The 27170-nt window shown below is 44.9% G+C and overlaps 1 protein-coding gene across 1 annotated transcript in view; it reads left to right on the plus strand.

Moving 5' to 3' along the window:
* Positions 1–27170, plus strand: part of LOC149865609 (uncharacterized) — a 79809-nt gene that overhangs the window by 40461 nt on the left and 12178 nt on the right. The window contains exon 2 of the mRNA XM_090041558.1: positions 25077–25135. Within this exon, the coding sequence (XP_089897684.1) occupies positions 25077–25135 (59 nt within the window). The remainder of the gene's footprint in view (positions 1–25076; positions 25136–27170) is intronic.

A 27170-nucleotide genomic window follows, 5' to 3' on the forward strand; every position in this document is an offset into this window, starting at 1 on the left:
AGAAAAGTTTATTAAGGAGGCCATCCTTGAGGGACTGGCCCAGGCTAACATTCTAAGGGACAGCCAGCACGGGTTTGTTGCGGGTAGGTCTTGTTTGACCAATCTCATTTCCTTGTATGACCAGGTGACGTATCACCTGGACAAGGGAGAAGAGATTGATGTCATATATCTTGACTTCAAAAAAGCTTTTGATCTGGTATCCCATGATCACCTCTTGGCCAAACTGGCCAGTTGTGGCCTTGGCTCCACCACGATCCGCTGGCTGGGAAATTGGCTCCGTGGTCGGACCCAGAGGGTTGTGATTGATGGCAGTCACTCATCATGGTGCCCTGTGACCAGTGGGGTCCCTCAAGGCTCTGTCCTGGGACCCATACTGTTCAACATCTTCATTAACAATGTGGACATTGGAGTTAGGAGTGGACTGGCCAAGTTCGCCGATGACACCAAACTTTGGGGCAAAGCATCCACGCCAGAAGATAGGCGGGTGATCCAGGCTGACCTGGACAAGCTCAGCAAATGGGCAGACGAGAACCTCATGGTGTTTAACACCAAAAAATGCAAGGTTCTCCACCTTGGCAGGAAAAACCTGCAGTACCCGTATAGGCTCGGCAGTGCTACATTGGTTAGCACTACAGAAGAAAAAGACTTGGGGGTCACCACTGACCACAAGATGAACATGAGCCTCCAGTGTGATGCTGCGGCTAGTAAAGCTACCAAAATGCTGGCGTGCATCCATAGATGCTTCTTGAGCAAATCCCGGGACGTCATTCTCCCCTTGTACTCGGCCTTGGTGAGGCCGCAGCTGGAGTACTGCGTCCAGTTTTGGGCTCCACAATTCAAAAAGGATGTGGAGAAGCTTGAGAGAGTCCAGAGGAGAGCCACGCGCATGATCAGAGGTCAGGAAAACAGATCTTACGATGACAGGCTCAGAGCCATGGGACTCTTTAGCCTGGAAAAGCGCAGGCTCAGGGGTGATCTGATGGCCACCTATAAGTTTATCAGGGGTGACCACCAGTATCTGGGGGAACGTCTGTTTACCGGAGCTCCCCATGGGATGACGAGGTCGAACGGTCACAAACTCCTGCAAGACCGTTTCAGGCTGGACATTAGGAAGAATTTCTTTACTGTCCGAGCCCCCAAGGTCTGGAACAGTCTGCCAGCGGAGGTGGTTCAAGCACCTACATTGAACACCTTCAAGAGTAAATTGGATGCTTATCTTACTGGGATCCTATGACCCCAGCTGATGTCCTGCCCTTTGGGCAGGGGGCTGGACTCGATGATCTCCCAAGGTCCCTTCTAGCCCTAATGTCTATGAAATCTATGATGGCACCATGGGGTGCTGGGTGGCAGCACTCCATCTGCACCTGCCCCCCATCAGTCATGACATGCAATGGTGGGGAGGGACTGGGATGGCAGAGCGCCACCATGATGGAGGGGATGGAGCAGGGGGGTGAGGCCAGAAGCACTGGGCTCACCTCCACCCTGGCTGTGCTCCTTGTAGATGGTACTGGTGGTGTAGCACTGGCCTCGCACCTTGAGGTGGCAGTGTGAGGTGCTGGTGGTATAGCACTGGCCTCGCACCCCTGCTCCAGCCTTACCACTTCCACTGCTGGGCTCCCACAAAAGCTAGTAGGGAAGGGGAGGTGGCAAGGAGAAGCGGGGGAGGGAAGCTGGAAGGGAAGGGGGGAGCACAGTAGCAGTACCCTGCCACCACTGCCAGGCTGAGAAAGGCCAGGAGGAAGGGAACAGAGCTGGAGGAGAGGGGGTTATGCACAGCCAGATGCTCAGCAGCAGCAGTGCGGGGCACTGGGTGATGGCTGTGGCTGCCATGTGCAAGCTTCCCCCTCCCTTGTGCCTAGGAGGCAGCAGCAGTGTAGGGTGGAGTGGCAGGGAGTAGGGGGTGCATGGGGCCAGAGGCAGATGCTAGCAGCATGAAGTAGTGGGTGGAAACGCTCTATCTTCTCCCACTCCTCCCTCACCCGTTCTTGACAGGCAATTGGCTAGTCCTTATCATAAGGAAGAAGGATGTAGTATGCCTATTTTGGAAGTCATCCTAAACGATAGAAAATAACACTAAAAGAATGTAAAATACTTTACAGTGAAGTGGTACTGGAGATATTATATGCCTTTTAAAGAAACACCAAAGTTAAAATTGTAAAACTGGTAAAATTGTGATACAAATGTAAGGAAATTCCATTACTGTGACAAGTGTTTTCTTAACTTAATCCACTATACCAAGGTATTGCATCAGTTGCCCCTGATTTTATGCTACTTGAAAATCCTGCCCAGTATGAAGGAATGTAAAGTTGAATTTTTAAAAGAAGACCTGCAAGCTTCTGTAATGTTTTTAGGTTTAAGTGAAGTTTAACTGAAATTTGAAATAACATAATAATAGGTTCTTATTTAATCATGCAAGTATTTGTAAAGAATTTAATTTTAGATCTTGGAGTCCATTGGTGGGAACCACTGCATCCATGTAGAATCCCACTGAAATGTCCACATGTACTCTTTCAGTAGTTTATTGGCCAACTAATGGTCCCTTCAGCACCAGGGTAGATAAGTTTAACTGTTTCTCCTAAGTGAGTTTGGTACTATCATAGGATGCTGCATCTGTAATAATTCTGGCTATTTCTAGATCACATCTATGAGTAACAGCTTTGCACCTGTATATCTAAATTTTACGTGATTCAAAACAGTAGCAGCAACAAGCTATGAGTGGTCCTGGTCTCTTTACAATCAACCCAATCAACCCAAAATTTAGATCTGTGCTTATGGGAAAAATATAATTCCCCCCCCACCGAAGACTGCCAGCACTGGAGATTCACATCTCCTATGTACAGAACCAGGTATGCTAAAACAGTGTTGGTTTCAGGTTTTCACTGTGTAGATGGGCTACCTCAAGGAATATGCTAAGACTTTACTGTTTATGCCCTTCAGTCTTTGGTCTCTCTATTCACTCCTCTATCATTTTATAGTTTATAAAGACTATCAACTAGTCATCAAAGAGATAATGAATTTCAGTCATGCTCCATCTGGCCTGTCCTTCAGTGGCATGCTAAAGGCACAGGACTAAATATATCAATAGCTTCACCTAAACAAATAGCATAACTAGGGCAGGGCAAGAGAGGCACTAGTCCCAGATGTCAACTTGGAAGGGACACCAGTATGGAGCCTCATCCCCACCCCCTTCCTCCCAGGGGTTTTTTCGATGGCAGAGGCACCCTATCTATAGGATCTGGGGAGGTGCAGCCCCATGCCTTGTAGTATATCTGTGGGGGAGGGAGGTAAGCAAGGCAATGTAGTTCCTCCACTGTGCCCTCCCTGCCTCAAGAGGCTTTCCCTCTGCTCTGTGCTCAGAAGTATATTTGGGGATGGGCATTGGGGAGGGAGTGAACAGGGTACCAGGCAGGGCTCCATGGAGTTCAGGTTGTCCAGGCTGCTGCTGCAGAGTGCAGCAAACCCATCTCTCAGCTGCAGAAGCCAAAACTCATACATCTACAGCAGAAGCTGCAGCTGTAACAGTTACCTGCCCCTGCTCTCTATGCTGGGGTGGCAAGATTCTTCTCCCCTCTCCTTGCCCCTTCCACATTTATGCTTTCCAGTGAGCACATCTACATGTGCAATTAATGCACAGAAAGTTTATTGTGCACTAAAATACTGTGTAGTAAGCTTTCCCTAAGAGTGTGTCTACATGCATCTCTTATCTGAGCTGAGGCCTGGGAGCTGCCTAGTATGGGGGCAGGGGACATTGTCCCCACCCTGGCTCTGAGATTGACAGCTGCCTACTGTGGGGGTGACCCAGAGCAGTGGACAATGCCCCATCCCCAGCTCCAAGATCAGAGCCAGTCCTCCCCAGCCACCTGCTGGGACAGGGGACAATATCTTAGCCTCAGCTCTGATCTTGGAATTAGAGCCCAGCAACTGCCTGCTGCAGGGGCAGGGGACATTGTTCCAGCTCTGGCACCAATTTGCTGATTGGAGTGGGGCCTGGAAAGCAGGCAGCTGCCTGGGGGAGGGGAAAGCAATTTGCTGACCGGACATCTACGTACCTGTGTGCTACTGCACGTTAGCTATTGCACAGTAAGTCTACTGCCTGTATTTACAGGAAGTGCAAAGCCACACATTAGCCTATTTTAATGTTCAGTAGCTGCTGCTCCATGTTGAGAATATAAAGCAATCAGGGGAAAATCATTAAAGACATTTAGAAGAGACATTTTTTATCATCAACATAAAATGATAACAGATCTGTCAGCCTGAGAATTTAGGCATGACCGTAAGATTGTTTTCTTCCTTTGTAGAAGAACAATGTAGATTCTAACACAGCATTTGCTATTAGCACATCAGGATATCTTCAAGAAAGTAAATGGTTACACAGGCAATGTTTTACATTTCTAATAAAAAAATGAAAACTGCCTGATCTTTTGGGATGGACTAGAGAAGAATAGTTACCTCATGTCCAATCTGCATTAAGCTTTATCAAGTAAAAATAAATCTAGGCATAAAGCCAAGGAAATGTAATAAGGGAAGTTTGCCACATAAGAAATATACTCTCTTTTAAGGCAGAGTCAACAAAAGGTGAGCTTTAAAGTAATAAAATACTTGGACAGAATACAGCTAAACTGTTACCCATTGGTTACATTATTTTAAAGCTATAGAATACATGGAGAGATCCTGAGATTATTGCATGTATATTAAATATATGGTAAAATAATAATGGGGGATATTTATAGATGTGCTCCAGGAGTGTGGGAGGGGCACTTTGATTAGAGTGGCTCTGAGAGCTGCTTTAATTAAAGGGCCCGAAGTATCACATGCATCAGTGTCCCCACTCTGAAAAATGGCAGCAGGTGCACTTTAACTAAAGCTTGTTGAATGACTCCAAGCTTTAATTAAAGTACCCCTGCCACAATTTTTCATCATAGGGATGCTGATACATGTGACGCTGGAGCCTGCTGGAGCATGGTAATTACAGCGCATTGGAGCAGCCTTGCTGCATGTCTATAGGCAACCTAGGGGTATGCTGAATTTGAGGAGGTGGCTAGATGATTTTGTGAGCAGATCCTGAGGCTGGCTGTCATTTTTGTAGGATGAAGGTGGAAGGGCCCTCCCCATGCCCCTGTTTAAGGGGCCCTGGCAGTCTCACCCCTCACTGTAGATTTTCACATGACCCCAAACTATGCCTTAATTACCCTGATTAAGCCTTGGGAAGCCATTAATCCATGTGTTATTAAATTAAGCATGGATTAATGGCTTCCCTAGGCTTAATCAAGTTATTAAGCTACGGTTTCATGCCATCCCCAAGTGGCAGGCTCTGCAATTTTGGGGGGCTCGCTGCAAAATAATCCAAAACAAAACTTACCAGCAAGCAGAGAGTCTTGGAGCACAGTTGGGAGGAACCTATGCCTCCCTCAGGCATGGAGCAGCCTCCACACCTCCTGCTCCTGCTGTGAGCATCCCCACCCTGTCATACTTCTCCATGTCTCTCTTTTTTAAATGCATCTCAAGATCAAGCCTTAATTTTTTTCCTTTCACATTTATTGATTGGCTTTGGGGGGTTCATTTTGTTTGGGGTTTTTTTGTTTACTATGGTTTTATCTCTTAAATGGCTGTAGTAATAAATTGGGCTATGTGAGGACTCAAACATTTAAGACATTTTGCATTATAGTCAATCTTTCCATACTGAATAATCCAGTGAGATTACTCAGTGAATTAAGGTTATAGGGAAGATGGCACTTCATGAGATCATCTAGTTCATCTCCTCAAGGCAGGATCTTCCTTGACTAAACAATTCCAGCTCAGTCTCTGTCTAACCTGCTCTTGAGAACGTCCAAAGATAGAGATTCCAGAAGTTCTCTAGGTAGCCTGGTCTAATGCTCAATGTGACAGGTGGAGTTTGCAAAACCGGTCGCTACCACAGCTTGCTCATCTGTCTGCGCAGTCTTGCCAGCCGATCTCATCTGTCACACCTTTGATGGAAAAATACATTCAGTTTAGGCAACAGGCTGCCTCTTCATTATCTCAGTGTTATGGGTTTTATCCATGCCTCCAACCTCCCCCTTAGTATGCCCCAAGCCTTGCAGGTATTGGGCGCTCTCTGGGCACTTTGTGCCCTCTGCTTGGAGCCTCTCCAGCTCTCCGGGCACAATGAGGCCTCTAAACCTCCCTTTTCAGCCTCACCCGGTCCTCCAATAGTAAACAGAAACACAAACAAAAGCCACTAGTCTATAACTTAGGTATAAAACTGTGGCTGCTGTTAATACTTTCTTCAGTAAACAAACTAACATCTTTAATACTGCATATCCACTAACCTAAATACCTGGGGAGTTCCCCTGGTCTTACTGCACTCCAGTAACAGAGCAGGCAGCATCAGCTCTTAAACAGCTTCCACCTACGGGAGCTCTTTCTTTGATAGCTGCCAGTAAGAGGCTCCCCTGTGGACTCCAGCCCTTAGCTTATCTTGCCCAAATCCCGCCTCCAGCTGGTCATATGGCTTTCACAGGTGTTCCCTGTTACCTCCTTATGTGGTTATTTGGGTTACCCACATTAGGGGAGCTCTACAGACTGATCAGAGCTCTCTGGCCATCAGCTTCAACCTTAAAGTAGCAGGCACCTTTTAGTACCCTGCTACACTCAAACACCCTTGTAGTCAAATATTTCCTCCAAATTCCCAACCTATATTTCATTGTTGCATCTTGAGGCCAGTGCTCCTAGTCCTTTCACCTACAGTCAAACAGAAAAGCCCATCTTTATCCTCTCTATAGTCATCCTTCAGGCGCAACTGTTATCAACTCCCCGTCAATCTTCTCTTCTCCAGACTAAATAACTCCAGTTTTTTCATTCTTTTCTCATAAGTCTTGCCTCCCAGGCTCCTAATCATTTTTACTGCTCTGTACTGGACTCTTTCCAAACTGTCTACATCCTTCTTGAAATGTGGGGCTGAAAACTGGACACCGTACTCCAGGTGAGGCCTCATTGGCTCCATCCAGACAAGCATGGCTGTGCAGTACATGGTGCCACAGCCACATTTGCAGTGCCACATACTGCTCGTTTGGCTGTTCTTTGTGCTGCAAGGGAGGTGAGTGTGAGTGTGAGTGAGAGAGAGAGAGAGAGAGAGAGAGAGAGAGATGGGGGTGGAGGGGACTGACCTCAAGAGATCCTGCAGTTAAAAAACATATGCAAAAAAGAAGCAGTACACATGGAGGCAGCAAGGGCAATGTTGGACCCCTGCTAAACCAGATGGGGCAACTGACAACTGACGCCCAGGAAAAAGCCAACCTATTAAATAGGTACTTTGCATCAGTCTATCATCAGTCACACGGGATGCCCATGCCTGCTATGGGACAGGGAAATCTGGGTGAGGGGGATCCCCTACCCTCCATCAATGCCGACCTCGTGAAGGAACACCTTGAGAAGCTGGATACCTTCAAGTCAGCTGGCCCTGACAACCTGCACCCCAGGGTACTCAAGGAGCTGGCGAGCATCATAGCCCAGCCCCTGGCACGGATCTTTGAAAACTCCTGGCACTCTGGTGTAGTGCCCGAAGACTGGAAGAAGGCCAATGTGGTGCCGATCTTCAAGAAAGGGAGGAGAGTGGATCCGGCTAACTACAGGCCCATTAGCCTGACTTCTATCTTGGGGAAGATCTTAGAAAAGTTTATTAAGGAGGCCATCCTTGAGGGACTGGCCCAGGCTAACATTCTAAGGGACGGCCAGCACGGGTTTGTTGCGGGTAGGTCTTGTTTGACCAATCTCATTTCCTTGTATGACCAGGTGACGTATCACCTGGACAAGGGAGAAGAGATTGATGTCATATATCTTGACTTCAAAAAAGCTTTTGATCTGGTATCCCATGATCACCTCTTGGCCAAACTGCCCAGTTGTGGCTTTGGCTCCACCACGATCCGCTGGCTGGGAAATTGGCTCCGTGGTCGGACCCAGAGGGTTGTGATTGATGGCAGTCACTCATCGTGGTGCCCTGTGACCAGTGGGGTCCCTCAAGGCTCTGTCCTGGGACCCATCCTGTTCAACATCTTCATTAACGATGTGGACATTGGAGTTAGGAGTGGACTGGCCAAGTTCGCCAATGACACCAAACTTTGGGGCAAAGCATCCACGCCAGAAGATAGGCGGGTGATCCAGGCTGACCTGGACAAGCTCAGCAAATGGGCAGACGAGAACCTCATGGTGTTTAACACCAAAAAATGCAAGGTTCTCCACCTTGGCAGGAAAAACCCTTATAGGCTCGGCAGTGCTACGTTGGTTAGCACTACAGAAGAAAAAGACTTGGGGGTCATCACTGACCACAAGATAAACATGAGCCTCCAATGCGATGCTGCGGCTAGTAAAGCGACCAAAATGCTGGCGTGCATCCATAGATGCTTCTTGAGCAAATCCCGGGACGTCATTCTCCCCTTGTACTCGGCCTTAGTGAGGCCGCAGCAGGAGTACTGCGTCCAGTTTTGGGCTCCACAATTCAAAAAGGATGTGGAGAAGCTTGAGAGAGTCCAGAGGAGAGCCACGCGCATGATCAGAAAAACACGCGTAAGATCAGGAAAACAGATCTTACGATGACAGGCTGAGAGCCATGGGACTCTTTAGCCTGGAAAAGCGCAGGCTCAGGGGTGATCTGATGGCCACCTACAAGTTTATCAGGGGTGAACACCAGGATCTGGGGGAACATCTGTTCACCAGAGCGCCCCATGGGATGACGAGGTCGAACGGTCACAAACTCCTGCAAGACCGTTTCAGGCTGGACATAAGGAAGAATTTCTTTACTGTCCGAGCCCCCAAGGTCTGGAACAGTCTGCCAGCGGAGGTGGTTCAAGCACCTACATTGAACACCTTCAAGAGTAAATTGGATGCTTATCTTGCTGGGATCCTATGACCCCAGCTGACTTCCTGCCCTTTGGGCAGGGGGCTGGACTCGATGATCTCCTGAGGTCCCTTCCAGCCCTAATGTCTATGAAATCTATGAAATCTATGAAAACAGAGCCTGACTGGCTGGAGCCACATTCTGGCTGCCAACCAGGCTCTGAGCAGCACTACTGTCAATGCTGCAGCCTTAGGAGCCCTCCAGGACCACAGGAAAGGTTTCTGGGGCCAGCCCAATGCCAGCCCCAGCCTTCCCTATGCCACCCAAGGTAACTTGCTGCACACCAGAGGGAACATATAATACATACATTCTACAGGGACAACTAGCAGCGGCACAAGATGTTTAGAAACAGAATATCTTCTGTAACTTCTGTCTGTACTGCCAGAATGCAAGGGGGGAAAGGAAGCAGAGGAGTTTAGTGTGGGGGATTTTCAGCCCCCACTGGAGGGTGTGGTGAATGTATTGGAGCCCTCTGCCTGAGATGGGGGGGCTCTAATCCACCCACCCCACCATCCAGAGCCAGATGGGGAACCCCTATAATGAGAACACTCTGCTCCTTTTCCCCTCCTATTCTGAAACTGGGAGCAGCTGGGAGAGAGAAGGTCCTGTTACCACGGGAAACCAGCTGCACGCTTGCAGTCAGCTTTCAGCTCACTAGATTCCCCTTCTTCCTGGAACCAACAGTGAACTTCTGTTTCATCTGTGGGATTGTTGCAACTCTGAATACCTCCTGCAAAACATTCTCAGTTACAGTGGGGAGCTGTATTTCTGTCTCCACCCAAAGTTATACCTGTCTATGCATACATTGGTTTACTGAAAGCAGAGAAATTCCTGGTTGGAAAGAAATTGGTCCTCTCTATTTTTAAATAGTTGGGAGCATTGCTAATGCTTGAATAATATCTGCTCCTTGGGTTCTTCTTGAACAGCACCCTAGAATATCCTGGGAGGGTGTGGGCAGCGGAGTCTCCGCGGGCTCGGTCCTTGGGCTGGTGCTGTTCAACATCTTCATTAGCGACCTGGATGAGGGTGTGGAGAGCACCCTGTTCAAGTTCACTGATGACACCAAGCTGTGGGGTAAAGTGAATACACCAGCAGGCAGGGACCGCATCCAGGCAGACTTGGATAGGTTGGAGAAGTGGGTGGATCTGAACAGGATGTGGTTCAACAAGGACAAGTGCAGGGTGCTGCACCTGGGGAGAGGGAACCAGCATTATGGTTATAGGTTAGGGGCTGACCCTCTTGGCAGCACAAAGGCAGAGAGGGATCTTGGAGTCAGGATTGACTCCAGGATGAATACGAGTCGCCAATGCGATGAAGCAGTAGGCAGAGCCAACCGCACCCTGTCCTGCATCAACAGGGGCATCACTAACAGGTCCAGAGAGGTCTTGCTCCCCCTCTATGTGGCACTGGTCAGGCCGCAGCTGGAGTCCTGTGTCCGGTTCTGGGCGCCGCACTTCAAGGAGGACATGGAGAACCTGGAGAGGGTCCAGAGGAGGCCACTCATATGGTTGAGGGCCTCCGTGGTCAGCCCTATGAGGAGAGGCTGAGGAACCTGAATCTCTTCAGTCTCCACAAGAGGAGACTGAGCGGGGATCTTGTGGCTGCCTACAACCTTATCAGGGGCCAGCAGCAGGGACTCAGGGAAAGTCTGTTCACCAGGGTTCCCCTTGGAGTCACCAGGAACAATGGCCACAAGTTGAGGGAGGATAGGTTTAGGGTAGATATTAGGAAGAACTACTTCACAGTAAGGGTGGCCAGAGCCTGGAATAGGCTTCCCAGAGAGGTGGTGCTCTCACCTTCCCTGGAGATGTTCAAGTGGAGACTGGATAGGCACCTGGCTGGGGTCTTATGACCCCTGCCACCCCCAGTGCTCCTTCCTGCCCATGGCAGTGGGTCGGACGAGATGATCTGTCTAGGTCCCTTCCAACTCTTTGATTCTATGATTCTAAGGGACTTGTATGCATACTAAGCCCAGAATTAATGGATAGTCACTAGATTAGAAGGATGAAAAGGACTGTCTAACAAGGCATGTCCTGTCTTATGTTGTTGTTGTCTAGAGGAGAACTCAGCATGGGTTGGAATGTATAGTGTTTTAGTGGGATGAGAATAAAATTAAAGAGATTAGCATAATAAATCCAAATGAGCCACTGAAGTCCTTTCTGCTTGTCACTAATTGATGCACCGAGGAAGATTTATTCAATAGTGATGCTAATGTGGGCTTTAGAAGTTCTCAGATATGTTCATATTTAAATAAAATCAATAAATATTGATCAGCATGGTGTGCCATTCAGTGAGTCCTCTAGAGATATTGTACATATGCCATAATGTAATATAATATGATATGTTTTTGTAATTATGTAAAAATTACATTTTTTATTATTGATGTATTAGTTACCATAGAAGCAGTGTCACATTATAGGAAGTATAGCCAGAATTAGTGTATCATTTGTAATAACTCCAGGCTTTTCTACTGAATATATTCATATTCATAAATATAAACCTTAAATATTGGTTGTTGCCATTTAGAAGACTCTGAATGATATGTAGTGTATTCTTTGAAAGTGTGGTTTCTTCTTTTTGTTTCTTCAAGTTTTATTGTTAAGAATAACTATGTGGAAGTTATATTTTTATGTGTCTGAATTTTTTTTCAGATTATATAAATCTTGATCCTCCAGTGATCAAACTCTAAAAACATTTCTACTGAGCATTTCACAGAATCCTAGATTTTAAGTATAGGGGATACATTTATGATGATCTTTTTTGACCTCCTACATAGAACAGATTCCTTCTGTTAGGATAGATTCCTTCAACTTTGTCATTTCAGATGGAGAAAGAGCAGATTTTTGAGAAAAAAAATCCCCAAAAACATTGCAGCTAGAACACAGCTCTGTTTAACACCACTCTTGATTTCAAATTCTTCCGCACATGACCCATCTGAATGCTTGTTTTGGAAAAGCAAGCATACTAACGTGGAAGGACTTGACGATGCTCAGGAGCTTAAGAGAGTAGCTAATCTTCTTCAGGATTTCCAGAGATGGAACAAATCATCTCTGCTGCTAAGGCCAAAAGCTTTGATAAGATCAACAAATGCTACGTACAGAGATTTCCTTTATTCACAGCACTTTTCTTCATAGTTTCATAGTTGTTAGAGTTGGAAGGGACCTCAATGGATCATCAAGTCTGACCCCATGCCCTGGGCAGGAAAGAGTGCTGGAGTCATATGACCCCAGCAAGGTGCTTGTCCAGTATCCTCTTAAAGACCCCCAAGGTAGAGGAGAGCACCACCTTCCTTAGAAGCCCATTCCATATTCTGCCAACCCTTACAGTAAAGTTCTTCCTGATGTCCAACCTAAATCTGCTCTATGTCAGTTTGTGGCCATTGTTCCTGGTTATTTCAAGGGCTGTCCTGGGAAACAGAGCATCTCCTATTTCTTGCTGCCTTACCCCCCCAAGTGAATTTGTAAATGGTCACAGAATCCCCTCTCAGGCATCTCTTGCAGAGGCTGAAGAGATGCAGGACCCTCAGTCTTGCCTCATTGGGCCTTACCTGCAGGCCCCTAACCATACTAGTGGCCCTCCTCTGGACCCTGTCAAGGTTATCCACATCCATTGTGAGGTATGGTGCCCAGAACTAGACAGTACTCCAACTACAGCCTGACCAATGCCACATAGAGGGGAAGTATCACCTCCCTGGACCTGTTTGGGATGTACCTGCTAATGCCTGATAGAGTGCGCTTAGCTTTATTGATTACTTCATAACATTTACAGTTCATATTCATCTTGGAGTCAACTCTGACTCTGAGATCCCTTTTTGCCACTACACTGCTGAGAAGGTCCTCCCCTAGCCTATAGGTGCGTTGGTGATTCCTTCTCCCTAGATGCAGCACTTTGCACTCGTCTTTGTTGAACTGCATGCTATTCTTTTCTGCCCACTTTTCCAACCTGTCCAGGTCCACCTGGATTTTATCCCTTCTTACTAGTGTGTTCACTTTACCCCATAATTTTGTGTCATCTGCAAATTTGGGTAGAGTGCTTGCCATGCACTCATTCAAGTCACTGATGAAGACATTGAATAGCACAGGTCCAAGAACTGATCCTTGGGGGTCTCCACTGCCCACTTCTTTCCAGGTTGATACTGACCCATCCACCACCACACTCTGGGTGTGACCCTTAGGTCAGTTTGCCACCCATTTAACTGTGTAACCATCTGTATCACAGCCTCTTAGTTTGTTTATAAGAATAGGATGAAAGAGCATATTGAAGGCCTTCTTAAATGAGATGATAGTGCCTTGGAGAAAGTTCTGATAAACTGAGAAAATGTGTCTTCAGCTTTCATTGGTGTGGCATTTATTCATAGTAAGGAGAGTTTGTTGCTTTTGTACAATTCCCTGGGATGTAATATGCCCTTAGTATGTACCAATAAGTGATTGGTATAACAGTCAGCACTCTGATAGGATCACTGAATGATTACATCCCAGAAGTCTTCCAACTAGCTTCAGGCATCAAGGACAACAAAAAGTCCCTTTTCAGATATGTGGGGAGCCGGAGGAAAAGCAAGGGCAATGTTGGACCCCTGCTAAACCAGATGGGGCAACTGACAACTGACGCCCAGGAAAAAGCCAACCTATTAAATAGGTACTTTGCGTCAGTCTTTCATCAGTCACACGGGATGCCCGTGCCTGCTATGGGACAGGGAAATCTGGGTGAGGGGGATCCCCTACCCTCCATCAATGCTGACCTCGTGAAGGAACACCTTGAGAAGCTGGATACCTTCAAGTCAGCCGGCCCTGATAATCTGCACCCCAGGGTACTCAAGGAGCTGGCGAGCGTCATAGCCCAGCCCCTGGCACGCATCTTTGAAAACTCCTGGTGCTCTGGTGTAGTGCCCGAAGACTGGAAGAAGGCCAATGTGGTGCCGATCTTCAAGAAAGGGAGGAGAGTGGATCCGGCTAACTACAGGCCCATTAGCCTGACTTCTATCCTGGGGAAGATCTTAGAAAAGTTTATTAAGGAGGCCATCCTTGAGGGACTGGCCCAGGCTAACATTCTAAGGGACAGCCAGCATGGGTTTGTTGCGGGTAGGTCTTGTTTGCCCAATCTCATTTCCTTCTATGACCAGGTGACCTATCACCTGGACAAGGGAGAAGAGATTGATGTCATATATCTTGACTTCAAAAAAGCTTTTGATCTGGTATCCCATGATCACCTCTTGGCCAAACTGGCCAGTTGTGGCCTTGGCTCCACCACGATCCGCTGGCTGGGAAATTGGCTTCGTGGTCGGACCCAGAGGGTTGTGATTGATGGCAGTCACTCATCATGGTGCCCTGTGACCAGTGGGGTCCCTCAAGGCTCTGTCCTGGGACCCATACTGTTCAACATCTTCATTAATGATGTGGACATTGGAGTTAGGAGTGGACTGGCCAAGTTCGCCAATGACACCAAACTTTGGGGCAAAGCATCCATGCCAGAAAATAGGCGGGTGATCCAGGCTGACCTGGACAAGCTCAGCAAATGGGCAGACGAGAACCTCATGGTGTTTAACACCAAAAAATGCAAGGTTCTCCACCTTGGCAGGAAAAACCTGCAGCACCCTTACAGGCTCGGCAGTGCTACGTTGGTTAGCACTACAGAAGAAAAAGACTTGGGGGTCATCATTGACCACAAGATGAACATGAGCCTCCAATGCGATGCTGCGGCTAGTAAAGCGACCAAAATGCTGGCTTGCATCCATAGATGCTTCTCGAGCAAATCCCGGGACGTCATTCTCCCCTTGTACTCGGCCTTGGTGAGGCCGCAGCTGGAGTACTGCGTCCAGTTTTGGGCTCCACAATTCAAAAAGGATGTGGAGAAGCTTGAGAGAGTCCAGAGGAGAGCCACGTGCATGATCAGAGGTCAGGAAAACAGACCTTACGATGACAGGCTGAGAGCCATGGGACTCTTTAGCCTGGAAAAGCGCAGGCTCAGGGGTGATCTGATGGCCACCTATAAGTTTATCAGGGGTGACCACCAGGATCTGGGGGAACATCTGTTTACCAGAGCGCCCCATGGGATGATGAGGTCGAACGGTCACAAACTCCTGCAAGACCGTTTCAGGCTGGACATAAGGAAGAATTTCTTTACTGTCCGAGCCCCCAAGGTCTGGAACAGTCTGCCAGCGGAGGTGGTTCAAGCACCTACGTTGAACACCTTCAAGAGTAAATTGGATGTTTATCTTGCTGGGATCCTATGACCCCAGCTGACTTCCTGCCCTTTGGGCAGGGGGCTGGACTCGATGATCTCCCAAGGTCCCTTCCAGCCCTAATGTCTATGAAATCTATGAAATCTATGAAGTGAGTGATAATCAGGTCAAGTTGATACTAGTGCTCAGTTGTGGATGGCGCGAAAATACTTTGCATTTAGGTTTCATGTTTGAAGAAGGAATTTGTTATACTTAGCTCATTGCATGAAGATAGCTCAAGCAAATGTTGTCCATTTTCATTCATTTTGCTGACAACATAGGTGCCAAAGGAGTGAGGCCAGGCAGTGTGTTTATTGCCAACCCTTGCACTGAATTCTCTGAGGAGGAAGATTTTTTTCATTAGGTGAATATCACGGTGCAAAGTCCCCAGGGGGGGCTGCAATGACTTTGGGGCTCTGTGACCATGCCAGCTCTACCCCCAGGGCACCTTCTAATCTTACCTGCCATATCTTGTTGGAAAAAAAAATAGGTAGGGAGGCTGCCCGTGAGTTTGTGTGGCCACAGTTCTGCAGAACCCTCTTTGACCCTACCCCTTGCCAGGTCCCTCTCCAAGTTGGTGCCTTATGGGACACCTTTAGCCTTATAAGCTAATTGCATGGCTCAAAACCTTCTTTTTACCACACCCCATACTTCGTGGGTGTTACACAGATGTTGTTACGTATGTTGGGGCCTTGGCCTACTTAGCCTCTACCCCTATAATCTAGCTAGGCCTTCTAACCTAGGACCACTGTGTCAGACCTGGCTTTGAGGCACTAGCTCTGATCAATCTCTTCCAGTCCCTGGACGCTCTGGCCTTTGACCGCTGCACCTCTCTGATGCCATACCTTCTGGCCCTCGTGCTCTATGCTTTGCACACACTCCACCCATTATAGGCTCTGTAACTACTTGAGCCCTGAGCCAGCTGCTGATAGGGCTCTAGATGATCACCTGCCCCCTCTGGGTACTGAGGCCTCCATACCTCCCTTTAGAGCCTCATCCCAAACCTCCAGTGGGAACAACAACTTAAATATAAGCCCTTGGGCTATAACAACAATAATGGTGGAGGCCATTCTCTACCCCTTTAAAAAGGCAAACTTCTCCCCTAATATTTTGTCCCTCCTAGTCCTGGGTACCTTATGAGCTCCTAGAGCCTTATTACTCTTACAAGCAGCAGATCAGGAAACCAAACATCTCTGGATAGCTCCTTCACACAAGATCTCCTTCCCCTAGCAATTGACAGAGAACTAACTTCTACCAGCCCCAGCTTTGGGGCTTATATATGCCAGAGGCTTTGTCTTCTTCTGGTCAGCTGTCCATCCACAGGTGCTGGCTAATTACTTCATTAGCCTGTTGCTCAGGCAACCTACAGCTGTAGTGCACTGCCTAGTCTGCAGATCTCCCTGGCTAGGCTGCTCCTTTCCTTAAAGGAGCAAGCATATCTTAGTACCCTTGAACAGTGAAATATTACTGATTAAGGCCCTAACCTCATTGTAGAAGTGGTCCTTTGATTCAGATGAATGGTGAGAGTTGGAGCGTATGCACATAAGAGTGACAGAATCAGTGGCAGTAGTGAGTTGAACCACCATTAATCTTTCAGAGCTTTTGTTTGGGGGTTCCATTGTGGACAACAGTTTATTTTTTACTGCAAAGCGAATACCATGCTCTCTGATTTTCTTCTGTGTGTTTACTACACCATAAAAAGGTGCAGTTCCTTTCTTTCAGGCAGCCAATACCTGGTAGTCTGGTCTGTTGTAGTGATGGTATTGATCTTCAGCAGTTCTGCATCAGTGACTGCAGTTCTGCATGCATTGGCAATGTTTTGGAGGTTATTGTATATATCTGGGGTCATTGTACATACATTTCAACTAATTACTGACTGAAGAAACCTTTAGGACTGAAAGTTTTTTCCTTGCATTTTTTGTAGTACCTGGTGGTATGTGATAGCAGTCTGCCATCTAGTTGAATCTCTAAGTTCCAAACACCAGTGAATCAGTAGACTGTGGCAGGAAAACACCTTGTTGACTACAGACTTCCCAGCTTGAGGTGGGCAGAAGTTTCCTAATGAGATGTGATGATCTTTCCCACCATCAGAGATAACCCCTGGCACCTGAATCTATGCCAAGTGATCCCTGGCTTATAACTGGTAACTACTGATTCCTGTTTGTTTCAACACATTGGTGAAGCTGGAGTAATCTCTCCAGGGTGGAAAATTCTGGGCATTTGCTAGGTGATCAAGAGTTGTCCATGGGGTGTTTGAGGAGGGGGTAGAACCTTTGTTTCTCAAACAGCAACACCTTATTAAGGTGGTTTGGGATTACTTGTCCTCACTTGCATCCATCTCTTACTAATGGCTCCACATGCTGCACCTTGGGCAACCTAATTTGCCAGCAGGTTGAACTTGGTAGGGGGGGAACAGTTTTCATCATTAAGAGTCATCCGTTGGTCATCACAATGGCAGCTGTGGTGGAAGACGATATTTTCCAACAGCACAGCTGGCAGAAGATGACAGTAACCACAACCACAGCTTTGTGGATTGTCTCCGGAGAGGTGAAGGCTAAGGTAGTAAACCCTGAAAGAAAATCTGGAGTGCAGCCCCTAAGGTGGTCAAGCAATTATTCAGTCTTATTTCTGGCAGGTCCTACAACTTTCCCAACCCCACATCATATTGATTCTACCTTTCCAGTGGATAAGTCATCAAAGTCAAAAGGGTGAGGTTGGTAGGTTAATTACTGCTATTGGTGGAAAAAATACTTTATTTCTAGTCTGCATTTATCTTGCTTCCATTTCCAGCTAGTGGAGATCATAAAGTTTTTAACTTACTCTTGAAAATGGCTTTATTACTGTCCCAGTCTTACAACAGCCACAATTCAAATTAACCTGGCAACAGATTGGGTCTGCAGATGAGTCAGCTAATAAATTGGAGTAGAAAATTATTTAATTGAAAATAAAAGTTTGACAAATATTTATTTGGCACCCTTAAAAAGGATTGACCTACTTTATTCTATAAAATAGAGGTTATGGGGAATAAGAACAACATAATATTTGCATTTTTGACTTGTTAGAATTGCCAATAATTGTTTCTTGTGATGGAATGTTAATGTTTTTGGCATCAATGTTAAAACTAAAATTTATTCTTTCTCCTTAGATGCTTATATTTTAAAATACCTGAGGAAAACATTGGAGAACTAAATTACTTTCCCATCTGTTTTTCCTAATTGTTGTACAGTTATTAGAAGCTTAATTGTGGGTCTTATGGTATTTGATTAAGCAATACAGTACTGGCGATTGGGATATGAAAAGAAAATTACAGGGGAGGGAGATTCACTTGTTTATATCACCAAGGCTACACGAACATGGTGAAAATATCTGGAGCTGAGCTCTATATTGTATATGGCAGAGATTATTACAGTGACAGACAGGAAAATAACATGACTGTTGTAAAATATTGGCTCAATGCTCAGCAGAGCTGACTTCATACTGTCTAGCATGGGGTAATTAAAGCCATCTTTTCTGCCCACTCTTAGGGACAGTTATAGCAACTTAGGGTATGCCAGTAAGAAACTACATTTTCCCATGTAGATTTACCCTTAATGGCTATTTCGACTAAGGCTATGTTTACAAGATACTCAGTTTATCAGTGTAGGAAAACTGGGATGTACTATACTGGCAAAAATGCTCTTTCTACTCTTTTAGGGTATAGGTTGTAGTCGTGTTGGTCTAAGGACATAGGCAGACAAGGTTCTTTGGGTGAATCTGATATCTTTTATTAGACTAACTTAAATAGTTGGAAAAAAGATTTTTTTAGCAAGCTTTTGGGTTTAAAAACCCTTCGTCAGGCTGAGTAAGCCTCTGCAGTTGATATGTGCTCTTCCTCGATGGAATGAATAGTGTTAAAAGTACAGTTTAGACACTATAAGAATTTCTACATTAAAAGGTATCTGTTGGCACAGTTATTCAGGTATTTAAGGAGGGATGAGTAGAATCACTTACATGTCTAATGGGTGAAATAGAATCTGGCCCTACATTTTTTTTAACATTGTATCTACCTCCTCCTCCTGCCTTACTGGTCTGTCGTTGATACCATGACCTTGCTCTTCTTGTTTCCTCCTTTTATCTTAATCCAGAGATATTCAACATTTGTTCTGGACCTCAGAACAATTATGTATATGTCTAATGCATGTGTTCTACATGGGGCAACCCTTGAAGACTGTCTAGAAGCTGCAGCTGGTGAATAACACAGGAACTTGCCTTCTGTCCAGGTTGGGTTGCCGGAAGCTCATAACTCCAGTGCTACAGAGTCTACACAGGCTCCCAATAGTTTTCTAAGTGAAATTCAAGGTACTGATTTTTGACTTAAAAGACCCTTAATGAACTGGACCCTATGACTTTGGGGATTTTCTCCCATATGCTGTATTGCAGTCTCTAAGATCAGCCAAGTGTAACCTCCTGCAAGTACCATTAATATGCCAAGTTCACTTAGTGAAAACATGTGGGAAGTTGTTCTCAGAAGCTGCTCCTCAGCTCTAGAACTGCCTTTCTTTTGAGGCCTGCCAGGACCTGAGCCTGGGCATTTTCCAGAAACACTGTAAGACTTTTCTATTTGGACAGGCATTTAGCAAACAAAGCTAGGCTGGGATATTTTTTAGGGGGGTAGTGCCTTCGAAGGTGTTTTCCTCCTGTTCATTCTCCTGTTTTATAAGTTATTCTATTATCTTACTGTAAGATACCCTGAGTTTTTATTAAGAAAGGGCAGCATATAGATCAAATGAATAAATATAAAATATATGTATAGAAGAATATTTCTGTCATTTTCCCCTGCCTCATAAACAAGCTATGCTCACCCATATTGGTATTCCAGCCATGTTAACTTTTCCATGAAGTCTCACATGAGACAGACTTTAAACTTAAGACAGTCAGCTATCTCAGAACCATTTCAGACAGTCTCACATTTTGGCTTTTAGTTCTTTTTTCTTATTTCTCATACTTTTTAGATTAGTATATAGGCATATGGGATGACTAACAGATTGTTCTGTTAACTTCCCTATTCTGACCTAAACATTTCCCATCTTCTCCTAGGTTCCTACTTCTCTCTGCTTCTCCTTATCACTTGGTACCAGCTGTGATCAGACAGAGTTAAAATAAAGGATAAACATTCAAACGTAAAAAGCTGGGTCACAGCCCTAATGGTCCACAGACCTTGCAAGTTTACATCACTTCTGTTTCCAGTTGTTGTAGGCACTAGTGCAGGGCTGTGGAGGGGCTAATTAGTTTGGCTGAGACACAGAACTGGGTGCAATGTTGTGTGAAGGCAGGTATGTTTCTTCCCACTTAGAAAGTAGCCCATGGCAGATCCTAAGGCACTGTACCCAGGCTAATTATCTCCACTTCTCAGCTGAGCTAATTAACAGACATTCTCATGGCACTAATTTAATGAGCATGGATGTGCCTATATCACTATATCACTCCAGCTTAGGAAGTCTATTGCCCATGGTAATGATGCCAGGTAACGTGATGTTGCATCCTCTTATTAGAACACAGGAGATCATGGACTTTGGGGAGTTCTGTTCAGTTTTGGGCTCCTTTAATACACAACCACATAAGAACAGCTTTGGGATTCATGGCTGCTACTCACCTGCCCAGACACTAATGCAGTATTGAAGCCCTAACTAGCTGAGGTTTTTATGAAATTTGGTAATCTGTACTTCCATAATGCTTCTCTGAGCAGGTGTCAATCTAGGACCAGTGGTTCACATTTAGTTGAAAGTTCCATTTTGATGTCTCACTGAGACGCAATGAAATTTGATATTGTCTCTGAAAATGTATGATGGTTTACACATTAAGTTAAAAGGCCTCCTCAGTATAATCAAATTCCTTGTCCCTAGCTCAAATGTTCTTTATAAAGTCAGACCTCTTAGGTATTATCAAGTAAGACTTGTTTACATTTTTACCCTCATTTCTTCTTAAAACCCTTACTAGAGTTGGAGTAAAAGCCTCTGTTAAAGTCAGTAAAGATTTGGTGATTGATACTCCCTGAGGATCTGCAACTATAGATATCTCTACAAACACAATTCCTTAGGAAATTCCAATTATAGGGCCTGATGTAAAGCTTGTTCATTATGAGGACAATTCATTTGTTTCATGGATTGGGCTCACAATGAACACATGCAAATCTTTATTGTCTATTATATTACATATGATTTTCTTAGTTATTCGATATTAATGTCTTTGGGACAGTATCTTATTATGTGCCAGGCACATTTTACTATTAAGTGGTGTCATATCTGCGAGAGAGAGACATTAACATTCTATAAAAAATTCCAAGATTTCAAAAAGAATTGTCATCTTATCATTTGGATGAAATTGAGACTTCTTAAGTTTTGTTTTGTTTTTTTTTAAGTTAAAAAAGAATGAGAAAAGGAATGCCATCCCCAACAGACCATGATCAGGGCACTAACCTGTGATTTAGAAAATCTGGGTACAAATACTTCCTTTGTCTGATAGTCAGACCTTTTCAGCTGGTCCAATGAATTACATTTATGCAGTGAAACAGCTTTTACAGAAAAGAGGGCTTCAGAGCAGGGAACTGAACTTGCATCACTCAAATGCTAGGTAAATGTCTTAATTACAAGGTTATTATGACAATCGCTTAAGATTTTTCTATTGGAATTTTTCTACTTTATATGTACATTCATTCATTGGTGCAAGGCAAGAGATTAGGAATGACTTCTTCTGTATCCAGGTGGCTAGGGCACTTGGGTAAGAAAATCCCAGATCAAGTCTCAGCTCTACCTGACTCAGCTACTGAATTGGTTTAACCCCACTCATCCCTCTCCCTCTCTCTCTCTGGTTTTGAAATTCCAATAAAACTAATATATTTCCACAAAATGTTTTGTAAATCTTAAGATCAGTATCTAAATCATTGGAAAATCCCCATACACTTTTAATGTATGCCTACAGTGATATATTAATATAATGCCAAATGATTCTATTAAATCTGTATGGTTAAATAGGATTATGTGGCATTCCTCTGGATGCTCTAGTCATATGGAACCAAGAGAATACTGACTGTATCAGTGGATGCTGTTATGTGATCAACCCCTGGAGTAGGCTATTAAAAATCAGTGCACACAAAGTCAGCTGAGAACTAACTCTGGTACAGGAGAATTTCTCCATTTAAATATTTCTTTTTAATAGAACTGAGAAAGCATCTGGGTTTTGAATATAATGCTGAAGGAGAGGAACAGAAAAGGGAAGATTTGAATATTAGCAGTGTTATCAAATACATTTTTATTTCTAAGATTATCTTGGACCTGTGGGAAGAAGGACTGGAATGAATGACTGGGAGAGCAAAAAGCAAGATGATTTTCATTTAAAACAATTTTTATGCAACTGGACCTGATACAGTGAGCCCTTATGCACTGGCTTTGCATTGTTTTCCAGGGAGTTCTTCACATGATGGGATGGGCACTGTAAGACTAAGATCACAAAATGTTTAAGGTAGCTGTGGATCTGCAAATGAGAGAAGCAGGGCAGCTGTTGATCACTGCAGAAGAAGCTTATTAATTCTCACTTCACTGATTTGCCAACCTGTGTCACTTTACTTTTCAGCAGACTTAATAGCAGATCAGGCAATGGGGAGTCTTAATGCTTCATTATTTTTACAAAATACACTAAATCACATGTGCTAATATAATGTAATGTATTATATTCAATACTTTAAACCAAATTATATCAAAACGAAAAAACTACAAGCTATGATTTATCTTTTCCTTGTGTCTGTTTTTAAAGTGGTTCTTTGGACTACCAGAATGAGATACAACATTTTTATCTTTTTCTTTGGGGCTTTGGACCCTTCTACTTATTTCTTCATAGCTGATTTTTTTTCTTATCCCACCCCACACTGCCCCATTTCAGTTCCATGAAATCATGCTAATAAAACAATAAGAAATCCAACTTTGTTCCTTTACAGGGCTTCCATGCCCAATAGTCTACTGGAATAGTGAAGATGCTGTAATTTGTCTAGGCAGTATTTGTCTCTCTAAACTTCCCCAGTTCAAACAGTTCATTACATATGGTGCCTAACTGGACTTTTTTCTGCTCTGCTTCTGTTTTCTGTTTTATATTTCAATGCTCTGAACACACTCTTTATAAAATACCATTTTCATTTTCCATTTATTTCACTTAGAGTAAGCAAGTAAGTATTCTTAACTGATTATAAATTGAAACACTGAAAGGAAAGCTAAATGGTTTCATTACTCATTTGTTTGTTTGGGCTTTAAATATTGCAATGCTAATTATGATGTTATTCTAGGGGAGCTGTAGTATTTGTTGTTACTGATTGAGACAATTTAAAATGATTAATATATGTAATTAAGGAGTGAGCCAGTTCAGGTTTTGCACTTTTGCTCAGGGTGCATTATGAAGCACAATGTGAAGAGGAAAGCCTTTGCTACTCTGGGATAGATTTTAAATATGACTTAATTTGGTGTTGACTTTAATAAAACGTGTTTATTTTAAATTGTGTTTATTGTTTGCCTCGTCTTGAGCCCACAGTGGCTCTAATGACAGAAAACATTAGCAATAAGCTACTACTAGGAAATCAAGACATTTCAGACTGTGTCTCCCATCTGCTAGGTGGTTGTAGAAGATAACAACCCTAAACTGTTTATTCTTTTGAACAATTCAGACTGTTGCTAAAACTGCAAAATGTAAGAAGTCTTCCTAAGTTTTTTTTATTAGTGTATAAAGACAGATAAGAAAAGATTTAAATCCAACGACGCGTGCCCGATGTACATTGTTACTGTCAGGTCCACCTTCCATATTACATAGCCTGGGTCTGTTGGTGTTCTGTTTAAGCTCCTGACAGACCTTCACTTAAAGGAGTGATGGGATCTGATCTACAATCCCAACAATCATGCCTCATACTATGCACATGTGCATGGCAGGATATGCAATTTTGGGCTGGGGAATTAGATCCCCGTCACACCTTATTTACCAGTGCAAGTACAGCCCAGGCTTGTGATCCTGGAGTCCCCCTGCATCACAACACTGAAAGCTGGGTGCCTGACAATCAATTGATTATCAGCTGGGGCTGGGGCTGGGATCTGAAACTGGTTGATTGACAGGTGATTATCAAAACTGCAGCCAGGTGGCACATGTGGCTTTTACAGGTTCCTGTTACAGGGATGAGTACAAACTATGAGTGCCACCCAGCTGAAGCATCCCCTACATAGGAAAGTAAGACATGACTGGGATCTAATCTCTGATCCCAAAATCACATGCCCAGTCATGCATGTGTGACGTGGCAGGAGGTGCAATTGTTGGGGCTGTGGATTGGGCCCTATCATGTCTGTAAATTAACTTCAGTTAGCAGCCTTAGATGCAGACAGTTGTAGAAATGAAGTTTGCTGTCGGATGTGTTATATACAGAAATATTTGAAAATAATGAGACTTGTGTGTGCATATTCTGACACTAAAATTGAGCCAAAGTTTCTGACACACTTACAAAAGGGAAATTACAAATTTTATTTAGTGTTTCTATTATTTATATTACAGTCAGGGATCAGCTTCAGAACAAAATTACTAAAAATGAATAGTGATACTTTCAGAAGCATTCAAAGTTGGTCTAACTTTAAAATCTGTGGGAGTTCAATGCAATTTATGCTTACTGATGCTAGTGCTGACTGCTTTTGAAAAAGCTCCCTAAATAATTACTCTGTTTAATGAGTACCTTTTACACACAAGAGAGAAGAGCAGCAGTCTTTAGGAGAGTCAGTAGTGAACATTGTAGTTCTTACATGGTGACATGTCCTATGTAATTCCCTATGGACAGGTAGAAGAAAGACTGCTACAGTGACAGCAATAACCATTTTAAATCTGGTTGTTTATGTAGTAAAAAACAGGGCCTTACAACAATTAATGTTGAAAAAGTTGAGATATCATGAATCATTGGTGCATAGGTTAGTTAATTTTATCTGTTCCTCTTAGAGTAAAAATGATTAAATGCAAAGATGATAACACTGGTGAAGATGAGAACCATGATTACAGTATGTTTTACTAGGTATTCTGAGCTCTGATATTTTAAAAGGAAATAGCAAAACACAGAAATTATTTTTATCTTGCTGTCATCGATCATTTTTGTCTACATCTTTTACACCAGTATTCACTGATACTAAATCACTATTTGGAGGACATGATCCAAGGAAGGTAATCCCAACGAGGATCAAAGGGAGCAGGGGGGCACACAAGCCTCCATGGCTCACCAAGAGGATCTGGAAATGTCTCCTTGCCAAAAGGGTGGGGTACACCCAATGGAAAGAGGGGGACATCACCAAGGATGACTATACTGCAGTCGCTCAGAGATGTAGGGGGGCAGTCAGGAAGGCCAAGGCAGAGATGGAATTAGGGCTAGCTTCCCAGATTAAGGACAATAAGAAGTCCTTCTTTAAATACATAGGGAGTAAAAAGAAGGTTCCGGGTAATGTGGGGCCCCTGCAGGACACATTGGGAAATTTGGTCATCACACCAGACAACAAAGCTAACATGTTTAACGATTTCTTTGCCTCCGTCTTCCTAAATAGAGACCAGAACAGTCACCTCCCTGCTGGGCTCCCCTCGGGCCTCGGGAGAGGCAAACCTGGGCCAAGGGCTAGTGAGGAACTAGTTAGGGAGCTTCTGGAGGGGCTGGACATATTCAAGTCAGCCAATCCAGACAATCTCCACCCTAGAGTTCTAAAGGAATTGGCCGAGGTCATTGCAGGACCCCAGCACGGCTTTACGAGCACTTGTGGTGCTCTGGTGTGGTGCCGGAGGACTGGAAGAGGGCCAGTGTGGTTCCCATCTTCAAAAAGGGGAAGAAGGGGGACCCGGGAAATTATAGGTCAGTTAGTCTTACCTCAATCCTAGGCAAGATGTTTGAGAAAATTATTCTGGCACACATCCACAAGAGGCCAGCTGGGGACTACATGCTTAGGGGCAACCAACGCAGGTTCATCAGTGGCAGGTCCTGTCAGACCAACCTGGTGGCCTTCTACCACCAGGTCACCAAATACTTAGATGCAGGGGTAGCAGTGGACATAGTCTTCCTGGACTTCCGGAAGGATTTTCATACTGTCTCTCACCCCATTCTCATTAAGAAACTGGGGGACTGTGGTGTCAACACCCACACAGTCAAATGGGTCACCAACTGGCTGGAGAGCTGCACCCAGAGGGTGGTAGTGGATGGGTCCTTCTCAACCTGGAAGGACGTGGACAGTGGGGTTCCACAGGGCTCGGTTCTCGGGCCCACGCTGTTCAACATCTTCATCAGTGACTTGGATGAGGGGGTGAAAAGCACACTGTTCAAATTTGCTGATGACACTAAGATGTGGGGGGATGTGGGCACGCTAGAAGGAAGCAACAGACTACAATTGGACCTAGACAGGTTACAAGGGTGGGCGGACAAGAATAGGATGGGATTCAACACAGACAAGTGCAAAGTGATGCACCTGGGGAGGAACAACCAGCACCATACCTACAGGTTGGGGAACTCCCCTCTTGTCAGCACAGAGGCGGAAAAGGATCTTGGAGTCATCACTGATGCCAAGATGAACATGGGCTGGCAGTGTGGGGAGGCAGTCAGGAAGGCCAACCGTACCTTGTCATGCATCCACAGATGCATCTCAAGCAGGTCCAAGGAGGTGATCCTCCCCCTCTATGCGGCACTGGTCAGGCCGCAGCTGGACTACTGCATCCAGTTCTGGGCGCCGCACTTCAAGAGGGATGTGGACAGCATGGAGAGGGTCCAGAGGAGGGCCGCTCGTGTGATCAGGGGACAGCAGGGCAGGCCCTATGAGGAGAGGCGACGGGACCTGAACCTGTTCAGTCTCCAAAGGAGAAAGCTGAGGGGGGATCTAGTGGCCTGTTATAAACTAGTGGGGGGGACCAGCAGGCATTGGGGGAGTCCCTGTTCCCCTGAGCACTGCCAGGAATGACCAGGAATAACGGTCGCAAGCTGGCAGAGGGTAGATTCAGGCTGGATATCAGGAGGCACTACTTCACGGTCAGGGCGGCTAGGATCTGGAACCAACTTCCAAGAGAAGT

Source organism: Crocodylus siamensis, chromosome 4 (genome assembly GCF_052110815.1).
Source record: "Crocodylus siamensis isolate JL-2025a chromosome 4, ASM5211081v1, whole genome shotgun sequence".
NCBI lineage: Eukaryota > Metazoa > Chordata > Crocodylia > Crocodylidae > Crocodylus > Crocodylus siamensis.